The 27732-nt window shown below is 45.6% G+C and overlaps 1 protein-coding gene across 1 annotated transcript; it reads left to right on the forward strand.

Annotated features, from left to right (window-relative positions):
• The first annotated feature begins 758 nt into the window (after nt 1–758).
• LOC139533499 (adipocyte plasma membrane-associated protein) lies at nt 759–27732 on the forward strand. The gene is made up of 9 exons (XM_071331576.1): nt 759–930; nt 2545–2634; nt 4378–4499; nt 5447–5545; nt 19567–19719; nt 21002–21117; nt 21192–21352; nt 21770–21965; nt 27445–27732. Exons 1-9 carry the CDS (start codon nt 848–850, stop codon nt 27649–27651), a joined length of 1227 nt encoding a protein of 408 aa, XP_071187677.1. The 5' UTR covers nt 759–847; the 3' UTR covers nt 27652–27732.

Consider the following 27732-nt stretch of genomic DNA (forward strand, 5'->3'; position numbering starts at 1 on the left):
ATGCTGTAAAGTTGGTTGCCACACTCTGGTAGGTTGTAGTAATGCTGTAAAGTTGGTTGCCACACTCTGGTAGGTTGTAGTAATGCTGTAAAGTTGGTTGCCACACTCTGGTAGGTTGTAGTAATGCTGTAAAGTTGGTTGCCACCCTCTGGTAGGTTGTAGTAATGCTGTAAAGTTGGTTGCCACCCTCTGGTAGGTTGTAGTACTGCTGTAAAGTTGGTTGCCACCCGCCATATTAAGTCCAACATAATAAGAAGAAGCCTGAAGGAAGGAGGTGAGATGATGAGAAACTAATCTGGTTCACCGTTTTATCTGTGGATGAATTGTCGGTGTTGAGGACCTTGTGCATTTCAGGTCAAATAACAACCCAATGTTGATATCCCAGGATAAATGAGCTAGCAACAGCAAGCTAGCTGGCTAAATTGTCATAAATGTTTAATGTTTTTCAACCTGACCCCAAATGAATATAACTTGTTCAGAGTTATGATATTTCCACCTGTGTGTCCTGGTCGTGCTGGTGTGGGGGGACAAAATCAACCTGTTGTGGACGAAGCATTCGACAAAATAAAAGTTGACTTGGAAACAGACTGTTCAGGCCCAGTGCCTGTCAGGTGGCTCCCTCTAGTGGCTAAACAATATCATGATAGTTGAGGAAGAAGAAACCAATGTAAATAAACCTCCCCCAGTCCATCTCACACCTCCCCCTCCAGTCATCTGTCTCCGTGTCCCCTGGATGAACTCTTTTTAAATCTCACACACACACTCTGTCTCTCTCAGCCCCCACACACACACTCTCTCTCTCTCTCTCTCCCACGGCGCTCACCAGAACAGACAACAACTTTGCTTCATGGCGGCGAGTCTCACCGGAGACAGGATCCAACCGGGCTGTGATCTAACCGGACGGGAGCGAGCTGCAGAGGGATTCACCATGTACGTTTTTACCGGAGTTGTTTTGCTTCGTGATAGAACAATAATGAAGTTACGTGAACGAGTTTAAGCATGAGTGAACTTGTCCCTCAAAAACAAGTTAGTAGAGTCACTGTCTTTTTGGTAGATGGGATACTGCTGGATGAATGACCGCAGTCATGTTTTGGTAGATGGGTTACTGCTGGATGAATGACCGCAGTCATGTTTTGGTAGATGGGATACTGCTGGATGAATGACCGCAGTCATGTTTTGGTAGATGGGATACTGCTGGATGAATGACCGCAGTCATGTTTTGGTAGATGGGATACTGCTGGATGAATGACCGCAGTCATGTTTTGGTAGATGGGATACAGCTGGATGAATGACCACAGCCATGTTTTGGTAGATGGGATACTGCTGGATGAATGACCACAGTCATGTTTTGGTAGATGGGATACTGCTGGATGAATGACCGCAGTCATGTTTTGGTAGATGGGATACTGCTGGATGAATGACCGCAGATGTTGTGGGGGGAGGTGTGGTGGGGGGAGGGGGGAGGTGGTGGGGGGAGGTGTGGTGGGGGGAGGGGGGAGGTGTGGGGGGAGGTGTGGTGGGGGGGAGGGGGGGGTGGGGGTGGGGGGAGGGGGATGACATGGCGGTAACAACAACAACACAGTTGATTTATGTGGGAGGTGTGGTGGGGGGAGGGGGGAGGTGTGGTGGGGGGAGATGTGGTGGGGGGGGGGAGATGGGGAGGGGGGAGGTGTGGTGGGGGGGGGGTGGTGGGGGGGAGGTGGTGGGGGGAGGTGTGGTGGGGGGGGGTGGATGACATGGCGGTAACAACAACAACACAGTTGATTTATTAACCAGACAGAAGACAGGAGATAAACCAATCAGGTGAAAGGGAGGAGACAGAAGACAGGAGATAAACCAATCAGGTGAAAGGGAGGAGACAGAAGACAGGAGATAAACCAATCAGGTGAAAGGGAGGAGACAGAAGACAGGAGATAAACCAATCAGGTGAAAGGGAGGAGGCAGAAGACAGGAGATAAACCAATCAGGTGAAAGGTAGGAGACAGAAGACAGGATATAAACCAATCAGGTGAAAGGGAGGAGACAGAAGACAGGAGATAAACCAATCAGGTGAAAGGGAGGAGACAGAAGACAGGAGATAAACCAATCAGTGTAGATGAAAGGGAGGAGACAGGTTAAATACATATGTTTAAGCCTTGAGATAATGGAGACATGGATTGTGTATGTGTGCCATTCAGAGGGTGAATGGACAAGACAAAAGATTGTAGGGCCTTTGAACGGGGTATGGTAGTAGCTGCCAGGCGCACCGGTTTGTGTCAAGAACTGCAACGTTGCTGGGTTTTTCACGCTCAACAGTTTCCTTTGTGTATCAAGAATGGTCCACCACCCAGAGGACATCCAGCCAACTTGACACAACTGTGGGAAGCATTGGAGTCAACATGGGCCAGCGTCCTTGTGGAACGCTTTCAACACCTTGTAGAGTCCCTGACCCGACGAACTGAGTCTGTGGAAGGTGGGGGTGCAACTCAACATTAGGGCGGTGTTCTTAATGTTTTGTCCACTCAGTGTATAATTGATATCTGTTGTCTTGTCTCCTGTCTTCAGGCTGGGGAAGAGAGCGATATTAGTGGTCCTGCTATCGGTGGCTGTGGGGGTCTACCTCCTCCCCTCACCCATAGACCCTCAGCCTTACATGTAAGTACAGACACACTACGCCGGCTCTGATGCTCAGCGGATGTGGCAGGGCTTGCAAACTAATACTCACGTCTGTAGCCATGAAGTGCTTTGAAAGGCTGGGCATGGCTCACATCAACACCATTATCCCAGAAACACTAGACCCACTCCAATTTGCATACCGCCCCAACAGATCCACAGATGATGCAATCTCAATTGCACTCCACACTGCCCTTTCCCACCTGGACAAAAGGAACACCTATGTGAGAATGATATTCATTGACTACAGCTCAGCGTTCAACACCATAGTGTCCACAAAGCTCATCACTAAGCTAAGGACCCTGGGACTAAACACCTCCCTCTGCAACTGGATCCTGGACTTCCTGACGGGCTGCCCCAGGTGGTGAGGGTAGGTAACAACACATCCGCAACGCTGATCCTCAACACTGGAGCTGTCCAGGGGTGCGTGCTCAGTCCCCTCCTGTACTCCCTGTTCACCCACGACTGTGTGGCCAAATACGACTCCAACACCATCATTACGTTTGCTGACGACACAACAGTGGTAGGCCTGATCACCAACAATAATTAGACAGCCTATAGGGAGGAGGTCAGAGACCTGGCCATGTGGTGACAGGACAACAACCCCTCCCTCAACGTGATCAAGACAAAAGGAGATGATTGTGGACTACAGGAAAAGGAGGACCGAGCACGCCCCCATTCTCATCGATGGGGCTGTAGTGGAGCAGGTTGAGAGCTTCAAGATCCTTGGTGTCCACATCAACAACAAACTAGAATGGTCGAAACACACCAAGACAGTCGTGAAGAGGGCACGACAACGCCTATTCCCCCTCAGGAAACTGAAAATATTTGGCATGGGTCCTCAGATCCTCAAAAAGTTATACAGCTGCACCATCGAGAGCATCCTGACTGGTTGCATCACCGCCTAGTATGGCAACTGCTATACCAGGCGGTATGACATCCGACCACAAGGCACTACAGAGGGTAGTGCGAACGGCCCAGTACATCACTGGGGCCAAGCTTCCTGCCTTCCAGGACCTCTATACCAGGCGGTGCCAGAGGAAGGCCCTAAAAATGGTCAAAGGCCCCAGCCACCCTAGTCACAGACTGTTCTCTCTGCTACCGCACGGCCAGCGGTACCGGAATGCCAAGTCTAGGTCCAAAAGGCTCTTTAACAGCTTCTACCCCCCAAGCCATAAGACTGCTGACCAGTTAATCAAATGGCCACCCAGACCCCTCTTTTTTACGCTGCTGCTACTCACTGTTTATCTATGCATAGTCACTTTACCCCTACCTACATGTACAAATTACCTCAACTAACCTGTACCCCCAACCATTGACTCTGTACCGGTACCCCCTGTATATAGCCTCATTATGGCTATTTTACCGTGTAGAGGGCCAAGGGCCATCACAGTTGACGGGTCGTGTACCGAGTACCGGCCGCTGTTATCATAGGGAAACAGCTCAGGGGTTAAAGGCTATTGGACCTGTAGGGCCGCGCACAGCGACAGGTTGACTGTTGTCAGCCGGTACCCGCCTAGGGGTTAAAGGTTATTGGAGTTGAAGGGTTGTGTATAGAGACAGGTTGGTGTTGTCAGAGGGAAACAGTTTAGGGGTTAAAGGTTATTGGAGTTGAAGGGTTGTGTATAGAGACAGGTTGGTGTTGTCAGAGGGAAACAGTTTAGGGGTTAAAGGTTATTGTCTGTCAGATTAGGGGTTAAAGGGTTAAAGGTTATTGTCTGTCAGATTCAAGGGACCCCCTCCGCTCCTGGAGGGCCCGCTGGCTGTCAACACCAGACTACAGAACGGACGCAGGCTGTTCATTGGACAACTACATGGACCAGAATCCTTCACTGCTGACCAGGAGGGTAAGAACTCTTGTCTGTTTGTCTTTCATTCAGCATGTTTTAATTGAATCCTGTCTGTTTGTCTTTCATTCAGCATGTTTTAATTGAATCCTGTCTGTGTGTCTTTCATTCAGCATGTTTTAATTGAATCCTGTCTGTTTGTCTTTCATTCAGCATGTTTTAATTGAATCCTGTCTGTTTGTCTTTCATTCAGCATGTTTTAATTGAATCCTGTCTGTGTGTCTTTCATTCAGCATGTTTTAATTGAATCCTGTCTGTTTGTCTTTCATTCAGCATGTTTTAATTGAATCCTGTCTGTTTGTCTTTCATTCAGCATGTTTTAATTGAATCCTGTCTGTGTGTCTTTCATTCAGCATGTTTTAATTGAATCCTGTCTGTTTGTCTTTCATTCAGCATGTTTTAATTGAATCCTGTCTGTTTGTCTTTCATTCAGCATGTTTTAATTGAATCCTGTCTGTTTGTTTTTCATTCAGCATGTTTTAATTGAATCCTGTCTGTTTGTCTTTCATTCAGCATGTTTTAATTGAATCCTGTCTGTTTGTCTTTCATTCAGCATGTTTTAATTGAATCCTGTCTGTTTGTCTTTCATTCAGCATGTTTTAATTGAATCCTGTCTGTTTGTCTTTCATTCAGCATGTTTTAATTGAATCCTGTCTGTTTGTTTGTCATTCAGCATGTTTTAATTGAATCCTGTCTGTGTGTCTTTCATTCAGCATGTTTTAATTGAATCCTGTCTGTGTGTCTTTCATTCAGCATGTTTTAATTGAATCCTGTCTGTTTGTTTGTCATTCAGCATGTTTTAATTGAATCCTGTCTGTGTGTCTTTCATCCGCCTCCTCAGTGTTTATATGACCTTTGACTGGAAATACCTTTTTAGAACTCCTACCACTGTTATGAGAACCTGTGGCCTGTCTGACCCCTGACCTCTGACCCCTGGTGTCTCCTAGGTAACGTGTACACAGGGACGGTGGATGGGAAGCTGTGGAGGATCCATCAGGAGACTCTAACCCTCATCACCCACATGGGACAGGACTTACAGGAGTGTGGTCAGTAACTAACTAACTAACCAACCCTAACACTAACTAACTAACCAACCCTAACAGTAACTAACCCTAACAGTAACTAACCCTAACACTAACCAACCCTAACACTAACTAACCCTAACACTAACTAACTAACCAACCCTAACACTAACTAACTAACCAACCCTAACACTAACTAACCCTAACACTAACACTAACCAACCCTAACACTAACTAACTAACCAACCCTAACACTAACTAACCCTAACCAACCCTAACACTAACTAACCCTAACACTAACTAACCCTAACTAACTAACCAACCCTAACACTAACTAACTAACCAACCCTAACACTAACTAACCCTAACACTAACCAACCCTAACACTAACTAACTAACCAACCCTAACACTAACTAACTAACCAACCCTAACCCTAACACTAACCAACCCTAACTCATCACCCACATGGGACAGGACTTAAAGGAGTGTGGTCAGTAACTAGCTAACTAACTAACCGACCCTAACACTAACCAACCCTAACACTAACCAACCCTAACACTAACCAACCCTAACACTAACTAACCGTAACACTAACTAACCCTAACACTAACTAACTAACTAACCCTAACACTAACTAACTAACTAACCCTAACACTAACTAACTAACCAACCCTAACCCTAACACTAACTAACCCTAACACTAACTAACACTAACACTAACTAACTAACTAACCCTAGCACTAACTAACTAACCAACCCTAACCCTAACTAACCCTAACTCATCACCCACATGGGACAGGACTTACAGGAGTGTGGTCAGTAACTAAGTAACTAAGTAACTCTGTTGGGAAGTGTTTAACTGTGTGTGTGTTCAGATCTCTGTTGGGAAGTGTTTAGTTGTGTGTGTTCAGGTCTCTGTTGGGAAGTGTTTAGTTGTGTGTGTTCAGATCTCTGTTGGGAAGTGTTTAACTGTGTGTTCAGGTCTCTGTTGGGAAGTGTTTAGTTGTGTGTGTGTTCAGATCTCTGTTGGGAAGTGTTTAACTGTGTGTGTTCAGATCTCTGTTGGGAAGTGTTTAACTGTGTGTTCAGGTCTCTGTTGGGAAGTGTTTAGTTGTGTGTGTGTTCAGATCTCTGTTGGGAAGTGTTTAACTGTGTGTGTTCAGATCTCTGTTGGGAAGTGTTTAACTGTGTGTTCAGGTCTCTGTTGGGAAGTGTTTAGTTGTGTGTGTTCAGGTCTCTGTTGGGAAGTGTTTAGCTGTGTGTGTGTGTGTGTGTTCAGATCTCTGTTGGGAAGTGTTTAGGTGTGTGTGTTCAGGTCTCTGTTGGGAAGTGTTTAGTTGTGTGTGTTCAGGTCTCTGTTGGGAAGTGTTTAGCTGTGTGTGTGTGTGTGTGTGTGTGTGTTCAGATCTCTGTTGGGAAGTGTTTAACTGTGTGTTCAGGTCTCTGTTGGGAAGTGTTTAGTTGTGTGTGTTCAGGTCTCTGTTGGGAAGTGTTTAACTGTGTGTGTTCAGGTCTCTGTTGGGAAGTGTTTAGCTGTGTGTGTTCAGGTCTTTGTTGGGAAGTGTTTAGTTGTGTGTGTGTTCAGGTCTCTGTTGGGAAGTGTTTAGCTGTGTGTGTTCAGGTCTCTGTTGGGAAGTGTTTAGCTGTGTGTGTTCAGGTCTCTGTTGGGAAGTGTTTAGTTGTGTGTGTGTTCAGGTCTCTGTTGGGAAGTGTTTAGTTGTGTGTGTTCAGGTCTCTGTTGGGAAGTGTTTAGCTGTGTGTGTTCAGGTCTCTGTTGGGAAGTGTTTAACTGTGTGTTCAGGTCTCTGTTGGGAAGTGTTTAACTGTGTGTGTTCAGATCTCTGTTGGGAAGTGTTTAGCTGTGTGTGTTCAGGTCTCTGTTGGGAAGTGTTTAGCTGTGTGTGTTCAGGTCTCTGTTGGGAAGTGTTTAGCTGTGTGTGTTCAGGTCTCTGTTGGGAAGTGTTTAGCTGTGTGTGTTCAGGTCTCTGTTGGGAAGTGTTTAGCTGTGTGTGTGTGTGTGTGTGTGTGTGTGTTCAGGTCTCTGTTGGGAAGTGTTTAGTTGTGTGTGTGTTCAGGTCTCTGTTGGGAAGTGTTTAGTTGTGTGTGTTCAGGTCTCTGTTGGGAAGTGTTTAGCTGTTGTGTGTGTTCAGGTCTCTGTTGGGAAGTGTTTAACTGTGTGTTCAGGTCTCTGTTGGGAAGTGTTTAGTTGTGTGTGTGTTCAGGTCTCTGTTGGGAAGTGTTTAGCTGTGTGTGTTCAGGTCTCTGTTGGGAAGTGTTTAGTTGTGTGTGTGTTCAGGTCTCTGTTGGGAAGTGTTTAGTTGTGTGTGTTCAGGTCTCTGTTGGGAAGTGTTTAACTGTGTGTGTTCAGGTCTCTGTTGGGAAGTGTTTAGCTGTGTGTGTTCAGGTCTCTGTTGGGAAGTGTTTAACTGTGTGTTCAGGTCTCTGTTGGGAAGTGTTTAGTTGTGTGTGTTCAGATCTCTGTTGGGAAGTGTTTAGTTGTGTGTGTTCAGATCTCTGTTGGGATGTGTTTAACTGTGTGTGTTCAGATCTCTGTTGGGAAGTGTTTAACTGTGTGTTCAGATCTCTGTTGGGAAGTGTTTAGTTGTGTGTGTTCAGATCTCTGTTGGGAAGTGTTTAACTGTGTGTTCAGGTCTCTGTTGGGAAGTGTTTAGTTGTGTGTGTTCAGATCTCTGTTGGGAAGTGTTTAACTGTGTGTGTTCAGGTCTCTGTTGGGAAGTGTTTAGCTGTGTGTGTTCAGGTCTCTGTTGGGAAGTGTTTAGCTGTGTGTGTTCAGGTCTCTGTTGGGAAGTGTTTAACTGTGTTTGTTCAGGTCTCTGTTGGGAAGTGTTTAACTGTGTGTTCAGGTCTCTGTTGGGAAGTGTTTAGTTGTGTGTGTGTTCAGGTCTCTGTTGGGAAGTGTTTAGTTTGTGTGTGTTCAGGTCTCTGTTGGGAAGTGTTTAGCTGTGTGTGTTCAGGTCTCTGTTGGGAAGTGTTTAGTTGTGTGTGTTCAGATCTCTGTTGGGAAGTGTTTAACTGTGTGTGTTCAGATCTCTGTTGGGAAGTGTTTAACTGTGTGTTCAGATCTCTGTTGGGAAGTGTTTAGTTGTGTGTTCAGATCTCTGTTGGGAAGTGTTTAGTTGTGTGTGTTCAGATCTCTGTTGGGAAGTGTTTAGTTGTGTGTGTTCAGATCTCTGTTGGGAAGTGTTTAACTGTGTGTGTTCAGATCTCTGTTGGGAAGTGTTTAACTGTGTGTTCAGGTCTCTGTTGGGAAGTGTTTAACTGTGTGTGTTCAGGTCTCTGTTGGGAAGTGTTTAGCTGTGTGTGTTCAGGTCTCTGTTGATGTGGCCGGCAGCCCACTGTCTTCCTCTGAGCTCTGGCCAAAACAGACTGTGTGTGTGTGTGTGTGTGTGTGTGTGTGTGTGTGTGTGTGTGTGTGTGTGTGTGTGTGTGTGTGTGTGTGTGTGTGTGTGTGTGTGTGTGTGTGTGTGTGTGTGTGTGTGTGTGTGTGTGTGTGTGTGTGTGTGTCAGGTTGTGTTAGAGACGCTCTAGTAAATCTCTATAAATCCTCTGATGTTGTTCCAGAGGGGGGAGATGGAGAGACAGAAAGAGACTATGATGTTATCTCTGTTGGTCCTCTAGGTAGCAGGACAGACTATGATGTTATCTCTGTTGGTCCTCTAGGTAGCAGGACAGACTATGATGTTATCTCTGTTGGTCCTCTAGGTAGCAGGACAGACTATGATGTTATCTCTGTTGGTCCTCTAGGTAGCAGGACAGACTATGATGTTATCTCTGTTGGTCCTCTAGGTAGGTAGCAGGACAGACTATGATGTTATCTCTGTTGGTCCTCTAGGTAGGTAGCAGTACAGACTCTGATGTTATCTCTGTTGGTCCTCTAGGTAGGTAGCAGTACAGACTCTGATGTTATCTCTGTTGGTCCTCTAGGTAGCAGGACAGACTATGATGTTATCTCTGTTGGTCCTCTAGGTAGCAGGACAGACTATGATGTTATCTCTGTTGGTCCTCTAGGTAGCAGGACAGACTATGATGTTATCTATGTTGGTCCTCTAGGTAGCAGGACAGACTATGATGTTATCTCTGTTGGTCCTCTAGGTAGCAGGACAGACTATGATGTTATCTCTGTTGGTCCTCTAGGTAGCAGTACAGACTATGATGTTATCTATGTTGGTCCTCTAGGTAGCAGGACAGACTATGATGTTATCTCTGTTGGTCCTCTAGGTAGCAGGACAGACTATGATGTTACCTCTGTTGGTCCTCTAGGTAGCAGGACAGACTATGATGTTATCTCTGTTGGTCCTCTAGGTAGCAGGACAGACTATGATGTTATCTCTGTTGGTCCTCTAGGTAGCAGGACAGACTATGATGTTATCTCTGTTGGTCCTCTAGGTAGGTAGCAGGACAGACTATGATGTTATCTCTGTTGGTCCTCTAGGTAGGTAGCAGTACAGACTCTGATGTTATCTCTGTTGGTCCTCTAGGTAGGTAGCAGTACAGACTCTGATGTTATCTCTGTTGGTCCTCTAGGTAGCAGGACAGACTATGATGTTATCTCTGTTGGTCCTCTAGGTAGCAGGACAGACTATGATGTTACCTCTGTTGGTCCTCTAGGTAGCAGGACAGACTATGATGTTATCTCTGTTGGTCCTCTAGGTAGCAGGACAGACTATGATGTTATCTCTGTTGGTCCTCTAGGTAGCAGGACAGACTATGATGTTATCTCTGTTGGTCCTGCTAGGTAGCAGGACAGACTATGATGTTATCTCTGTTGGTCCTCTAGGTAGCAGGACAGACTATGATGTTATCTCTGTTGGTCCTCTAGGTAGCAGGACAGACTATGATGTTATCTCTGTTGGTCCTCTAGGTAGCAAGACAGACTATGATGTTATCTATGTTGGTCCTCTAGGTAGCAGGACAGACTATGATGTTATCTCTGTTGGTCCTCTAGGTAGCAGGACAGACTATGATGTTATCTCTGTTGGTCCTCTAGGTAGCAGTACAGACTATGATGTTATCTATGTTGGTCCTCTAGGTAGCAGGACAGACTATGATGTTATCTCTGTTGGTCCTCTAGGTAGCAGGACAGACTATGATGTTATCTCTGTTGGTCCTCTAGGTAGCAGGACAGACTATGATGTTATCTCTGTTGGTCCTCTAGGTAGCAGGACAGACTATGATGTTATCTATGTTGGTCCTCTAGGTAGCAGGACAGACTATGATGTTATCTCTGTTGGTCCTCTAGGTAGCAGGACAGACTATGATGTTATCTCTGTTGGTCCTCTAGGTAGCAGTACAGACTATGATGTTATCTATGTTGGTCCTCTAGGTAGCAGGACAGACTATGATGTTATCTCTGTTGGTCCTCTAGGTAGCAGGACAGACTATGATGTTACCTCTGTTGGTCCTCTAGGTAGCAGGACAGACTATGATGTTATCTCTGTTGGTCCTCTAGGTAGGTAGCAGGACAGACTATGATGTTATCTCTGTTGGTCCTCTAGGTAGCAGGACAGACTATGATGTTATCTCTGTTGGTCCTCTAGGTAGCAGGACAGACTCTGATGCTATCTCTGTTGGTCCTCTAGGTAGCAGGACAGACTATGATGTTATCTCTGTTGGTCCTCTAGGTAGCAGGACAGACTATGATGTTATCTCTGTTGGTCCTCTAGGTAGGTAGCAGGACAGACTATGATGTTATCTCTGTTGGTCCTCTAGGTAGGTAGCAGTACAGACTCTGATGTTATCTCTGTTGGTCCTCTAGGTAGGTAGCAGTACAGACTCTGATGTTATCTCTGTTGGTCCTCTAGGTAGCAGGACAGACTATGATGTTATCTCTGTTGGTCCTCTAGGTAGCAGGACAGACTATGATGTTACCTCTGTTGGTCCTCTAGGTAGCAGGACAGACTATGATGTTATCTCTGTTGGTCCTCTAGGTAGCAGGACAGACTATGATGTTATCTCTGTTGGTCCTCTAGGTAGCAGGACAGACTATGATGTTATCTCTGTTGGTCCTGTAGGTAGCAGGACAGACTATGATGTTATCTCTGTTGGTCCTCTAGGTAGCAGGACAGACTATGATGTTATCTCTGTTGGTCCTCTAGGTAGCAGGACAGACTATGATGTTATCTCTGTTGGTCCTCTAGGTAGCAGGACAGACTATGATGTTATCTATGTTGGTCCTCTAGGTAGCAGGACAGACTATGATGTTATCTCTGTTGGTCCTCTAGGTAGCAGGACAGACTATGATGTTATCTCTGTTGGTCCTCTAGGTAGCAGTACAGACTATGATGTTATCTATGTTGGTCCTCTAGGTAGCAGGACAGACTATGATGTTATCTCTGTTGGTCCTCTAGGTAGCAGGACAGACTATGATGTTATCTCTGTTGGTCCTCTAGGTAGCAGGACAGACTATGATGTTATCTCTGTTGGTCCTCTAGGTAGCAGGACAGACTATGATGTTATCTATGTTGGTCCTCTAGGTAGCAGGACAGACTATGATGTTATCTCTGTTGGTCCTCTAGGTAGCAGGACAGACTATGATGTTATCTCTGTTGGTCCTCTAGGTAGCAGTACAGACTATGATGTTATCTATGTTGGTCCTCTAGGTAGCAGGACAGACTATGATGTTATCTCTGTTGGTCCTCTAGGTAGCAGGACAGACTATGATGTTACCTCTGTTGGTCCTCTAGGTAGCAGGACAGACTATGATGTTATCTCTGTTGGTCCTCTAGGTAGGTAGCAGGACAGACTATGATGTTATCTCTGTTGGTCCTCTAGGTAGCAGGACAGACTATGATGTTATCTCTGTTGGTCCTCTAGGTAGCAGGACAGACTATGATGTTATCTCTGTTGGTCCTCTAGGTAGCAGTACAGACTATGATGTTATCTCTGTTGGTCCTCTAGGTAGCAGGACAGACTATGATGTTATCTCTGTTGGTCCTCTAGGTAGGTAGCAGGACAGACTATGATGTTATCTCTGTTGGTCCTCTAGGTAGCAGGACAGACTATGATGTTATCTCTGTTGGTCCTCTAGGTAGCAGGACAGACTATGATGTTATCTCTGTTGGTCCTCTAGGTAGCAGTACAGACTATGATGTTATCTCTGTTGGTCCTCTAGGTAGCAGGACAGACTATGATGTTATCTCTGTTGGTCCTCTAGGTAGCAGTACAGACTATGATGTTATCTCTGTTGGTCCTCTAGGTAGCAGGACAGACTATGATGTTATCTCTGTTGGTCCTCTAGGTAGCAGGACAGACTATGATGTTATCTCTGTTGGTCCTCTAGGTAGCAGTACAGACTATGATGTTATCTCTGTTGGTCCTCTAGGTAGCAGGACAGACTCTGATGTCATCTCTGTTGGTCCTCTAGGTAGCAGTACAGACTATGATGTTATCTATGTTGGTCCTCTAGGTAGCAGGACAGACTATGATGTTATCTCTGTTGGTACTCTAGGTAGCAGGACAGACTATGATGTTATCTCTGTTGGTCCTCTAGGTAGCAGGACAGACTATGATGTTATCTCTGTTGGTCCTCTAGGTAGCAGGACAGACCATGATGTTATCTCTGTTGGTCCTCTAGGTAGCAGGACAGACTATGATGTTATCTCTGTTGGTCCTCTAGGTAGCAGGACAGACTATGATGTTATCTCTGTTGGTCCTCTAGGTAGCAGGACAGACTATGATGTTATCTCTGTTGGTCCTCTAGGTAGCAGGACAGACTATGATGTTATCTCTGTTGGTCCTCTAGGTAGCAGGACAGACTATGATGTTATCTCTGTTGGTCCTCTAGGTAGCAGGACAGACTACGATGTTATCTCTGTTGGTCCTCTAGGTAGCAGTACAGACTATGATGTTATCTCTGTTGGTCCTCTAGGTAGCAGTACAGATTATGATGTTATCTCTGTTGGTCCTCTAGGTAGCAGTACAGACTATGATGTTATCTCTGTTGGTCCTCTAGGTAGCAGGACAGACTATGATGTTATCTCTGTTGGTCCTCTAGGTAGCAGTACAGACTATGATGTTATCTCTGTTGGTCCTCTAGGTAGCAGGACAGACTATGATGTTATCTCTGTTGGTCCTCTAGGTAGCAGGACAGACTATGATGTTATCTCTGTTGTTCCTCTAGGTAGCAGGACAGACTATGATGTTATCTCTGTTGGTCCTCTAGGTAGCAGGACAGACTATGATGTTATCTCTGTTGGTCCTCTAGGTAGCAGGACAGACTATGATGTTATCTCTGTTGGTCCTCTAGGTAGCAGGACAGACTATGATGTTATCTCTGTTGGTCCTCTAGGTAGCAGGACAGACTATGATGTTATCTCTGTTGGTCCTCTAGGTAGCAGGACAGACTATGATGTTATCTCTGTTGGTCCTCTAGGTAGCAGGACAGACTATGATGTTATCTCTGTTGGTCCTCTAGGTAGCAGGACAGACTATGATGTTATCTCTGTTGGTCCTCTAGGTAGCAGGACAGACTATGATGTTATCTCTGTTGGTCCTCTAGGTAGCAGGACAGACTATGATGTTATCTCTGTTGGTCCTCTAGGTAGCAGGACAGACTATGATGTTATCTCTGTTGGTCCTCTAGGTAGCAGGACAGACTACGATGTTATCTCTGTTGGTCCTCTAGGTAGCAGTACAGACTATGATGTTATCTCTGTTGGTCCTCTAGGTAGCAGTACAGACTATGATGTTATCTCTGTTGGTCCTCTAGGTAGCAGTACAGACTATGATGTTATCTCTGTTGGTCCTCTAGGTAGCAGGACAGACTATGATGTTATCTCTGTTGGTCCTCTAGGTAGCAGGACAGACTATGATGTTATCTCTGTTGGTCCTCTAGGTAGCAGGACAGACTATGATGTTATCTCTGTTGGTCCTCTAGGTAGCAGTACAGACTATGATGTTATCTCTGTTGGTCCTCTAGGTAGCAGGACAGACTATGATGTTATCTCTGTTGGTCCTCTAGGTAGCAGTACAGACTATGATGTTATCTCTGTTGTTCCTCTAGGTAGCAGGACAGACTATGATGTTATCTCTGTTGGTCCTCTAGGTAGCAGGACAGACTATGATGTTATCTCTGTTGGTCCTCTAGGTAGCAGGACAGACTATGATGTTATCTCTGTTGGTCCTCTAGGTAGCAGGACAGACTATGATGTTATCTCTGTTGGTCCTCTAGGTAGCAGGACAGACTATGATGTTATCTCTGTTGGTCCTCTAGGTAGCAGGACAGACTATGATGTTATCTCTGCTGGTCCTCTAGGTAGCAGGACAGACTATGATGTTATCTCTGTTGGTCCTCTAGGTAGCAGGACAGACTATGATGTTATCTCTGTTGGTCCTCTAGGTAGCAGGACAGACTATGATGTTATCTCTGTTGGTCCTCTAGGTAGCAGGACAGACTATGATGTTATCTCTGTTGGTCCTCTAGGTAGCAGTACAGACTATGATGTTATCTCTGTTGGTCCTCTAGGTAGCAGTACAGACTATGATGTTATCTCTGTTGGTCCTCTAGGTAGCAGGACAGACTATGATGTTATCTCTGTTGGTCCTCTAGGTAGCAGTACAGACTATGCTGTTATCTCTGTTGGTCCTCTAGGTAGCAGGACAGACTATGATGTTATCTCTGTTGGTCCTCTAGGTAGCAGTACAGACTATGATGTTATCTCTGTTGGTCCTCTAGGTAGCAGTACAGACTATGATGTTATCTCTGTTGGTCCTCTAGGTAGCAGGACAGACTATGATGTTATCTCTGTTGGTCCTCTAGGTAGCAGGACAGACTACGATGTTATCTCTGTTGGTCCTCTAGGTAGCAGGACAGACTATGATGTTATCTCTGTTGGTCCTCTAGGTAGCAGGACAGACTACGATGTTATCTCTGTTGGTCCTCTAGGTAGAAGGACAGACTATGATGTTATCTCTGTTGGTCCTCTAGGTAGCATGACAGACTACGATGTTATCTCTGTTGGTCCTCTAGGTAGCAGGACAGATTACGATGTTATCTCTGTTGGTCCTCTAGGTAGCAGGACAGACTATGATGTTATCTCTGTTGGTTCTCTAGGTAGCAGTACAGACTATGATGTTATCTCTGTTGGTCCTCTAGGTAGCAGTACAGACTATGATGTTATCTCTGTTGGTCCTCTAGGTAGCAGGACAGACTATGATGTTATCTCTGTTGGTCCTCTAGGTAGCAGGACAGACTATGATGTTATCTCTGTTGGTCCTCTAGGTAGCAGGACAGACTATGATGTTATCTCTGTTGGTCCTCTAGGTAGCAGGACAGACTATGATGTTATCTCTGTTGGTCCTCTAGGTAGCAGGACAGACTATGATGTTATCTCTGTTGGTCCTCTAGGTAGCAGGACAGACTACGATGTTATCTCTGTTGGTCCTCTAGGTAGAAGGACAGACTATGATGTTATCTCTGTTGGTCCTCTAGGTAGCAGTACAGACTATGATGTTATCTATGTTGGTCCTCTAGGTAGCAGGACAGACTATGATGTTATCTCTGTCGGTCCTCTAGGTAGCAGGACAGACTATGATGTTATCTCTGTTGGTCCTCTAGGTAGCAGGACAGACTACGATGTTATCTCTGTTGGTCCTCTAGGTAGCAGGACAGACTATGATGTTATCTCTGTTGGTCCTCTAGGTAGCAGGACAGACTACGATGTTATCTCTGTTGGTCCTCTAGGTAGAAGGACAGACTATGATGTTATCTCTGTTGGTCCTCTAGGTAGCATGACAGACTACGATGTTATCTCTGTTGGTCCTCTAGGTAGCAGGACAGACTACGATGTTTTCTCTGTTGGTCCTCTAGGTAGCAGGACAGACTATGATGTTATCTCTGTTGGTTCTCTAGGTAGCAGTACAGACTATGATGTTATCTCTGTTGGTCCTCTAGGTAGCAGTACAGACTATGATGTTATCTCTGTTGGTCCTCTAGGTAGCAGGACAGACTATGATGTTATCTCTGTTGGTCCTCTAGGTAGCAGGACAGACTACGATGTTATCTCTGTTGGTCCTCTAGGTAGAAGGACAGACTATGATGTTATCTCTGTTGGTCCTCTAGGTAGCAGTACAGACTATGATGTTATCTATGTTGGTCCTCTAGGTAGCAGGACAGACTATGATGTTATCTCTGTTGGTCCTCTAGGTAGGAGGACAGACTATGATGTTATCTCTGTTGGTCCTCTAGGTAGCAGGACAGACTATGATGTTATCTCTGTTGGTCCTCTAGGTAGGTAGCAGTACAGACTATGATGGTATCTCTGTTGGTCCTCTAGGTAGCAGGACAGACTATGATGTTATCTCTGTTGGTCCTCTAGGTAGCAGGACAGACTATGATGTTATCTCTGTTGGTCCTCTAGGTAGCAGGACAGACTATGATGTTATCTCTGTTGGTCCTCTAGGTAGCAGGACAGACTATGATGTTATCTCTGTTGGTCCTCTAGGTAGCAGGACAGACTATGATGTTATCTCTGTTGGTCCTCTAGGTAGGTAGCAGTACAGACTATGATGTTATCTCTGTTGGTCCTCTAGGTAGCAGGACAGACTATGATGTTATCTCTGTTGGTCCTCTAGGTAGCAGGACAGACTATGATGTTATCTCTGTTGGTCCTCTAGGTAGCAGGACAGACTATGATGTTATCTCTGTTGGTCCTCTAGGTAGCAGGACAGACTATGATGTTATCTCTGTTGGTCCTCTAGGTAGGAGGACAGACTATGATGTTATCTCTGTTGGTCCTCTAGGTAGCAGGACAGACTATGATGTTATCTCTGTTGGTCCTCTAGGTAGGTAGCAGTACAGACTATGATGGTATCTCTGTTGGTCCTCTAGGTAGCAGGACAGACTATGATGTTATCTCTGTTGGTCCTCTAGGTAGCAGGACAGACTATGATGTTATCTCTGTTGGTCCTCTAGGTAGCAGGACAGACTATGATGTTATCTCTGTTGGTCCTCTAGGTAGCAGGACAGACTATGATGTTATCTCTGTTGGTCCTCTAGGTAGCAGGACAGACTATGATGTTATCTCTGTTGGTCCTCTAGGTAGGTAGCAGTACAGACTATGATGTTATCTCTGTTGGTCCTCTAGGTAGCAGGACAGACTATGATGTTATCTCTGTTGGTCCTCTAGGTAGCAGGACAGACTATGATGTTATCTCTGTTGGTCCTCTAGGTAGCAGGACAGACTATGATGTTATCTCTGTTGGTCCTCTAGGTAGCAGGACAGACTATGATGTTATCTCTGTTGGTCCTCTAGGTAGCAGGACAGACTATGATGTTATCTCTGTTGGTCCTCTAGGTAGCAGGACAGACTATGATGTTATCTCTGTTGGTCCTCTAGGTAGCAGGACAGACTATGATGTTATCTCTGTTGGTCCTCTAGGTAGCAGGACAGACTATGATGTTATCTCTGTTGGTCCTCTAGGTAGCAGGACAGACTATGATGTTATCTCTGTTGGTCCTCTAGGTAGCAGGACAGACTATGATGTTATCTCTGTTGGTCCTCTAGGTAGCAGGACAGACTATGATGTTATCTCTGTTGGTCCTCTAGGTAGCAGGACAGACTATGATGTTATCTCTGTTGGTCCTCTAGGTAGCAGTACAGACTATGATGTTATCTCTGTTGGTCCTCTAGGTAGCAGGACAGACTATGATGTTATCTCTGTTGGTCCTCTAGGTAGCAGGACAGACTATGATGTTATCTCTGTTGGTCCTCTAGGTAGCAGGACAGACTATGATGTTATCTCTGTTGGTCCTCTAGGTAGCAGGACAGACTATGATGTTATCTCTGTTGGTCCTCTAGGTAGCAGGACAGACTATGATGTTATCTCTGTTGGTCCTCTAGGTAGCAGGACAGACTATGATGTTATCTCTGTTGGTCCTCTAGGTAGCAGGACAGACTATGATGTTATCTCTGTTGGTCCTCTAGGTAGCAGTACAGACTATGATGTTATCTCTGTTGGTCCTCTAGGTAGCAGGACAGACTATGATGTTATCTCTGTTGGTCCTCTAGGTAGCAGGACAGACTATGATGTTATCTCTGTTGGTCCTCTAGGTAGCAGGACAGACTATGATGTTATCTCTGTTGGTCCTCTAGGTAGCAGGACAGACTATGATGTTATCTCTGTTGGTCCTCTAGGTAGCAGGACAGACTATGATGTCATCTCTGTTGGTCCTCTAGGTAGCAGGACAGACTATGATGTTATCTCTGTTGGTCCTCTAGGTAGCAGGACAGACTATGATGTTATCTCTGTTGGTCCTCTAGGTAGCAGGACAGACTATGATGTCATCTCTGTTGGTCCTCTAGGTAGCAGGACAGACTATGATGTTATCTCTGTTGGTCCTCTAGGTAGGTAGCAGGACAGACTATGATGTTATCTCTGTTGGTCCTCTAGGTAGCAGGACAGACTATGATGTTATCTCTGTTGTTCCTCTAGGTAGCAGGACAGACTATGATGTTATCTCTGTTGGGCCTCTAGGTAGCAGGACAGACTATGATGTTATCTCTGTTGGTCCTCTAGGTAGCAGGACAGACTATGATGTTATCTCTGTTGGTCCTCTAGGTAGCAGGACAGACTATGATGTTATCTCTGTTGGTCCTCTAGGTAGCAGGACAGACTATGATGTTATCTCTGTTGGTCCTCTAGGTAGCAGGACAGACTATGATGTTATCTCTGTTGGTCCTCTAGGTAGGTAGCAGGACAGACTATGATGTTATCTCTGTTGGTCCTCTAGGTAGCAGGACAGACTATGATGTTATCTCTGTTGTTCCTCTAGGTAGCAGGACAGACTATGATGTTATCTCTGTTGGGCCTCTAGGTAGCAGGACAGACTATGATGTTATCTCTGTTGGTCCTCTAGGTAGCAGGACAGACTATGATGTTATCTCTGTTGGTCCTCTAGGTAGCAGGACAGACTATGATGTTATCTCTGTTGGTCCTCTAGGTAGCAGGACAGACTATGATGTTATCTCTGTTGGTCCTCTAGGTAGCAGGACAGACTATGATGTTATCTCTGTTGGTCCTCTAGGTAGCAGTACAGACTATGAGCCAGTCTGTGGTCGTCCTCATGGTGTGCGGTTGGACAGTGGTGGTCAGCTGATCGTAGCTGACTCCTACTTTGGACTGTTTTCTGTTGACCCCCAGACTGGACACAAGACCCTGCTACTGGACAGCAAGACAGGTAACGTCCCCTAACCCCCAGACTGGACACAAGACCCTGCTACTGGACAGCAAGACAGGTAACGTCCCCTAACCCCCAGACTGGACACAAGACCCTGCTACTGGACAGCAAGACAGGTAACGTCCCCTAACCCCCAGACTGGACACAAGACCCTGCTACTGGACAGCAAGACAGGTAACGTCCCCTAACCCCCAGACTGGACACAAGACCCTGCTACTGGACAGCAAGACAGGTAACGTCCCCTAACCCCCAGACTGGACACAAGACCCTGCTACTGGACAGCAAGACAGGTAACGTCCCCTAACCCCCAGACTGGACACAAGACCCTGCTACTGGACAGCAAGACAGGTAACGTCCCCTAACCCCCAGACTGGACACAAGACCCTGCCAGTAGACAGCAAACAAGGTCTGATCCTTCACATTCACAGTCTAACCCAGCAACACAGGTGACCCCTGACCCCTAACCCCCAGACTAAAGACCCTGCTTCTGGACAGCAAGACAGGTGACCTATGACCCCTGTCCCCTAACCCCCGGACTGGACACAATACCCTGCTAGTAGACAGCAAACAAGGTCTGATCATTCACAGTCTAACCCTAACCTTAACTCTGACTGGACAGCTGGTTGTAACATATATATAGATAGTCCTTACTGCTATTAGCCAATAGAAACACATTGAATAACAGAAAGTCCATACTGCTATTAGCCAATAGAAACACATTGAATAACAGACCGTCCCCCCAAAAAACCTAAAGGAGGTTTGTTCTGAAGTGTCTGTCCTATATCTGAGAGAAGAAGTGCATTGCATTCAGAAAGTATTCAGACCCCTTAACTTTCCCCACATTTAGTTACTTTACAGCCTTATTCTAAAATGGATTCAATAAAAAATGTTCCTCATAATGACATCACAATACCCCATAATGACATCACAATACCCCATAATGACATCACAATACCCCATAACGACATCACAATACCTCATAATGACATCACAATACCCCATAATGACATCACAATACCCCATAATGACATCACAATACCCCATAATGACATCACAATACCCCATAATGACATCACAATACCCCATAATGACAAAGCAAAAACAGGTTTTTAGATCTCTCCCATGGGGTATTGTGATGTCATTATGGGGTATTGTGTGTAGATTGAGGGGATTTATTTTATTAAATACATTTTATAATAAGGCTGTAAAGCAACAAAATATGGAAAAAGTCAGGCTTGTGAGGCTAATGTACATCCAGTTATGTCATCTCTTTGTGCTGTAGGAGCTGACGGGGTTCCGTTTGCGTTCCTGAACGGGTTGGAGATCTCCTCTCAGACTGGGATCATCTACTTTACCGACTCCTCCTCTCGCTGGGGACGACGACACGTCAAACTAGAGGTCTGGCGCTCTGTGTTCCTACAAATCACCCGTCTTCTTTATACGCTCTATAACCCTTGACCTCTAACGTCTAGGTGATGGAGACCAACGCTCTGGGTCGTCTCCTGACCTTTGACCCTGTGTCAGGACGCGTGGGTGTCCTGCTGGATGGGCTCTACATGCCCAATGGCATCGCCCTGTCACCTGACGAGAGCTTCCTGCTGCTGGCTGAGACCAGCATCGGGTGTGTCCTCAGGTACACGCACACGCACACGCGCACGCGCACACACGCACACACACACACACACACACACACACGGAGGACAGTGTTTTCCATAGTAACTGTCCTTCCTGTGTTTTTCCTTTCAACATGTAAATATCATTGTGTTATCAGAGGTGGCTGATCAGCAGGACAGAGGAACCCTCACCGTACAGAAAGGCCTTTTGTTCTCATTGTTCTCTCGTGCTCTCTCTCTCTCCTTCTCCCTCCCTCCCTCCCCCCCCCCTTCTCTCTCTCTCTCCCCTCCCTCCCTCCCTCCCTCCCTCCAGGGACTGGCTGAAAAGCCTTTTGTTTGAATGACTCAGGGTATCTTTTCTCCCCCCCTCCCTCCCTCCCTCCCTCCATTTTGTTTGAATGACTCAGGGTATCTCTTCTCTCTCTCTACCTCTGTAGGTATTGGCTGAAAGGCCCCAAGGCTGGCACCAAGGAGGTCATCATGAACAATATGCCCGGTTACCCTGACAACATCCGCCTTAGCGACCGTGGAACCTTCCTGGTTGGCCTAACGACCACACGCTTCAGGAAGCTCATGCCTCCATTCCTGGACCTGATTGGTCCGTACCCAGCGGTCAAACGCTTTCTGGCAAAGGTTAGTTTCACCATCTCTCTCTCCCACGCCCCCGTGTTGTAAACCTCTCTCCCACGCCCCTGTGTTGTAAACCTCTCTCCCACGCCCCTGTGTTGTAAACCTCTCTCCCACGCCCCTGTGTTGTAAACCTCTCTCCCACGCCCCTGTGTTGTAAACCTCTCTCCCGCGCCCCTGTGTTGTAAACCTCTCTCCCACGCCCCTGTGTTGTAAACCTCTCTCCCACGCCCCTGTGTTGTAAACCTCTCTCCCACGCCCCTGTGTTGTAAACCTCTCTCCCACGCCCCTGTGTTGTAAACCTCTCTCCCGCGCCCCTGTGTTGTAAACCTCTCTCTCACGCCCCTGTGTTGTAAACCTCTCTCTCGCGCCCCTGTGTTGTAAACCTCTCTCTCACGCCCCTGTGTTGTAAACCTCTCTCCCACGCCCCTGTGTTGTAAACCTCTCTCCCATGCCCCTGTGTTGTAAACCTCTCCCCCACGCCCCTGTGTTGTAAACCTCTCTCCCACGCCCCTGTGTTGTAAACCTCTCTCCCACGCCCCTGTGTTGTAAACCTCTCTCCCACGCCCCTGTGTTGTAAACCTCTCTCCCACACCCCTGTGTTGTAAACCTCTCTCCCACACCCCTGTGTTGTAAACCTCTCTCCCACGCCCCTGTGTTGTAAACCTCTCTCCCACGCCCCTGTGTTGTAAACCTCTCTCCCACGCCCCTGTGTTGTAAACCTCTCTCTCACGCCCCTGTGTTGTAAACCTCTCTCCCACGCCCCTGTGTTGTAAACCTCTCTCCCACGCCCCTGTGTTGTAAACCTCTCTCCCACGCCCCCGTGTTGTAAACCTCTCTCCCACGCCCCTGTGTTGTAAACCTCTCTCCCACGCCCCCGTGTTGTAAACCTCTCTCCCACGCCCCTGTGTCGTAAACCTGTCTGCGAGACCCCTGTGTGTAATCTTTGTTGACAGAGAGCCTGCAGTCAAGATGACTCAGAGAGCAGCATGATATTCTGAGAGGACAGAGAGCCTCCATCAAGAGATGATTCAGACAGCAACATGATACAGTGCCTTGCAAAAGTATTCACTCCCTTTGCCATTTTTCCTATTTTGTTACATTACAACCTGTAATTGAAATAGATTTTTATTTGGATTGCATATAATGAACATACACAAAATAGTTCAAATCGGTGAAGTGAAATTTAAAAAATTACTTGTTTAAAAAAATGTGAAAAATGTTTAGGCAGTTGTTGGTGCATATGTAATCACCCCCTCGCTATGAAGCCCCTAAATAAGATCTGGCAACCAATTACCTTCAGAAGTCACATAATTAGTTAGATTGCACACAGGTGGACTTTATTTAAGTGTCACATGATCTACGCATACAGTGGGGAGAACAAGTATTTGATACACTGCCGATTTTGCAGGTTTTCCTACTTACAAAGCATGTAGAGGTCTGTAATTTTTATCATAGGTACACTTCAACTATGAGAGACGGAATCTAAAACAAAAATCCAGAAAATCACATTGTATGATTTTTAAGTAATTAATTTGCATTTTATTGCATGACATAAGTATTTGATACATCAGAAAAGCAGAACTTAATATTTGGTACAGAAACCTTTGTTTGCAATTACAGAGATCATACGTTTCCTGTAGTTCTTGACTAGGTTTGCACACACTGCAGCAGGGATTTTGGCCCACTCCTCCCTACAGATCTTCTCCAGATCCTTCAGGTTTCGGGGCTGTCGCTGGGCAATACGGACTTTCAGCTCCCTCCAAAGATTTTCTATTGGGTTCAGGTCTGGAGACTGGCTAGGCCACTCCAGGACCTTGAGATGCTTCTTACGGAGCCACTCCTGAGTTGCCATGGCTGTGTGCTTCGTGTCGTTGTCATGCTGGAAGACCCAGCCACGACCCATCTTCAATGCTCTTACTGAGGGAAGGAGGTTGTTGGCCAAGATCTCGCGATACATGGCCCCATCCATCCTCCCCTCAATACGGTGCAGTCGTCCTGTCCCCTTTGCAGAAAAGCATCCCCAAAGAATGATGTTTCCACCTCCATGCTTCACGGTTGGGATGGTGTTCTTGGGGTTGTACTCATACTTCTTCTTCCTCCAAACACGGCGAGTGGAGTTAGACCAAAAAGCTCTATTTTTGTCTCATCAGACCACATGACCTTCTCCCATTCCTCCTCTGGATCATCCAGATGGTCATTGGCAAACTTCAGACAGGCCTGGACATGCACTGGCTTAAGCAGGGGGACCTTGCGTGCGCTGCAGGATTTTAATCCATGACGGCATAGTGTGTTACTAATGGTTTTCTTTGAGACTGTGGTCCCAGCTCTCTTCAGGTCATTGACCAGGTCCTGCCGTGTAGTTCTGGGCTGATCCCTCACATTCCTCATGATCATTGATGCCCCACGAGGTGAGATCTTGCATGGAGCCCCAGACCGAGGGTGATTGACCGTCATCTTGAACTTCTTCCATTTTCTAATAATTGCGCCAACAGTTGTTTCCTTCTCACCAAGCTGCTTGCCTATTGTCCTGTAGCCCATCCCAGCCTTGTGCAGGTCTACAATTTTATCCCTGATGTCCTTACACAGCTCTCTGGTCTTGGCCATTGTGGAGAGGTTGGAATCTGTTTGATTGTGTGTGGACAGGTGTATTTTATACAGGTAACGAGTTCAAACAGGTGCAGTTAATACAGGTAATGAGTGGAGAACAGGAGGGCTTCTTAAAGAAAAACTAACAGGTCTGTGAGAGCCGGAATTCTTACTGGTGGGTAGGTGATCAAATACTTATGTCATGCAATAAAATGCAAATTAATTATTTAAAAATCATACAATGTGATTTTCTGGATTTTTGTTTTAGATTCCGTCTCTCACAGTTGAAGTGTACCTATGATAAAAATTACAGACCTCTACATGCTTTGTAAGTAGGAAAACCTGCAAAATCGGCAGTGTATCAAATACTTGTTCTCCCCACTGTATATACCTGTTCCTAAAGGCCCCACTAAGCAAGCAGCACCATGAAGACCAAGGAGCTCTCTAAACAGATCAGGGGAAAAGTTGTGGAGAAGTACAGATCAGGGTTGGGTTATAAAAAAATATCAGAAACTTTGAACATCCCACGGAGCACCATTATTAGAAAATGGAAAGAATATGGCACCACAACAAACCTGCCAAGAGAGGGCCGCCCATTAAAACTCACGGACCAGGCAAGGAGGGCATTAATCAGAGAGGCAACAAAGAGACCAAAGATAACCCTGAAGGAGCTGCCAAGCTCCACAGCGGAGATTGGAATATCTGTCCTTAGGACCACTTTAAGCCGTACACTCCACAGAGCTGGGCTTTACAGAAGAGTGGCCAGAAAAAAGCCATTGCTTAAAGAAAAAAATAAGCAAATACATTTGGTGTTTGCCAAAAGGCATGTAGGAGACTCCCCAAACATATGGAAGAAGGTACTCTGGTTAGATGAGACTAAAATGTAGCTTTTTGGCCATCAAGGAAAATGCAATGCCTGGCGCAAACCCAACACCTCTCATCACCCCGAGAACACCATCCCCACAGTGAAGCATGGTGGTGGCAGCATCATGCTGTGGGGATGTTTTTCATCGGCAGGGACTGGGAAACTGGTTAGAATTGAAGGAATGATGGATGGCACTAAATACAGGGAAATTCTTGAGGGAAACCTGTTTAAGTCTTCCAGAGATTTGAGACTGGGACAGAGGTTCACCTTCCAGCAGGACAATGACCCTAAACATACTGCTAAAGCAACACTTGGGTGGTTTAAGGGGAAACATTTAAATGTCTTGGAATGGCCTAGTTAAAGCCCAGACCTCAATCCAATTGAGAATCTGTGGTATGACTTAAAGATTGCTGTACACCAGCAGAACCCATCCAACTTGAAGGAGCTGGAGCAGCATTGCCTTGAAGAATGGGCAAAAATCACAGTGGCTAGATGTGCCAAGCTTATAGAGACATACCCCAAGAGACTTGCAGTATTGACTTTGGGGGGCTGAATAGTTATGCATGCTTAAATTCAGTTTTTTTTGGTCTTATTTCCTGTTTGTTTCACAATAAAAAACATTTAGCATCTTCAAAGTGGTAGGCATGTTGTGTAAATCAAATGAAAAATGAATTTTAATTCCAGGTTGTAAGGCAACAAAATAGGAAAAATACCATGGGGGTGAATACTTTCACAAGCCACTGTATTCTAGTAGAGATAAATACAAGAGATAATGCAGACAGAAACATGATATTCTAGAGGAGATAATGTATGTAAACAGTCCTGTTCTGGAATGTACTATGCTATAGTAATATTATAGTACAATGGTATAATACTAATGGTAAAGTCTGTACCCTTTGTGTTGTGGTGGTTGTATCCAGGTTTAATATGATATAGTTATATATAGTTATATATAGTTGTATCTAGTTGTATCTAGTTATATATAGTTATATAGTTATATCTAGTTATATAGTCATATATAGTTATATATTGTTATATCTAGTTATATCTAGTTATATCTAGTTATATAGTCATATATAGTTATATATTGTTATATCTAGTTATATCTAGTTATATCTAGTTATATCTTGTTATATCTTGTTATATCTAGTCGTATCTAGTCGTATCTAGTCGTATATAGTCGTATATTGTTATATATAGTTGTATATAGTTATATATTGTTATATCTAGTTATATCTAGTTGTATATAGTTGTATCTTGTTATATATTGTTATATCTAGTTATATCTAGTTGTATATAGTTATATATAGTCATATCTAGTCATATCTAGTCATATCTAGTTATATATAGTCATATCTAGTTATATCTAGTCATATCTAGTCGTATCTAGTCGTATAGTTAATTTAAGCTTGTATCCTGTGTTGTGGTGATTGATTCCAGGAATATACACTGAGTGGACAAAACATTAAGAACACCTGCTCTTTCCATGACACAGACTGACCAGATGAATCCAGGTGAAAGCTATGATCCCTTATCGATGTCACTTGTTAAATCCACTTCAATCAGTGTAGATGAAGGGGAGGAGACGGGTTAAAGAAGGATTTTTAATCCTTGAGACAATTGAGAATGTGTGCCATTGAGGGTGAATGGCACAGACAATAGATTTATGTGCCTTTGAACGGGGTATGGTAGTAGGTGCCATGTGCACCGGTTTATGTCAAGATCTGCAACGTTGCTGGGTTTTTCACGCTCAACAGTTTCACATGTGTATCAAGAATGGTCCACCACCCAGAGGACATCCAGCCAACTAGACACAACTGTGGGAAGCGTTGGAGTCAACATGGGCCAGCATCCCTGTGAAACGCTTTCAACACCTTGTAGAGTCCGTGACCCGACGAATTGAGGCTGTTCTGAGGGCTAAAGAGGGGGAGCAACTCAATATGAGGAAGGTGTTCCTAATGTTTTGTCCAGTGTATTTCTATGGTAAAGTGACATATTAAAGCCTGGAGCTTGTGCTCTGTTTTCTCCCAGGTGGTTCCTCTGAGCTGGTACAACATGCTGTTGCCTAGATACGGCCTGGTGTTGGAGGTGGACGGGGAAGGGGAGGTGGTGGGGAGTCTCCATGACCCTACAGGCAGCCTGACCTGGGCCGTCAGCGACGTGTTCCCCCACCAGGGGAGACTCTACCTGGGTAGCACCGACCTGCCCTTCCTTCCTGTCCTGGAGGACTGGAGCTAACCACTAACTTCTGCCGCAGGCCTCTCTTACTATGCCGGGGGGGTGACTGGGGGGAAGACTGCAGCAGGCCTCTCATACTAG

The sequence above is a fragment of the Salvelinus alpinus genome, chromosome 11 (assembly GCF_045679555.1).
Source record: "Salvelinus alpinus chromosome 11, SLU_Salpinus.1, whole genome shotgun sequence".
Taxonomy (NCBI): Eukaryota; Metazoa; Chordata; class Actinopteri; order Salmoniformes; family Salmonidae; genus Salvelinus; species Salvelinus alpinus.

What these genes read in the sequence shown, in the direction of transcription:
- LOC139533499 (XM_071331576.1), top strand. Translation starts at nt 848, where the DNA reads ATGGCGGCGAGTCTCACCGGAGACAGGATCCAACCGGGCTGTGATCTA. An exon ending in GACGACACGTCAAACTAGAG is followed by an intron (nt 21,118 to 21,191) that starts GTCTGGCGCTCT and finishes TCTAACGTCTAG; the next exon opens with GTGATGGAGACCAACGCTCT. An exon ending in TCAAACGCTTTCTGGCAAAG is followed by an intron (nt 21,966 to 27,444) that starts GTTAGTTTCACC and finishes GTTTTCTCCCAG; the next exon opens with GTGGTTCCTCTGAGCTGGTA.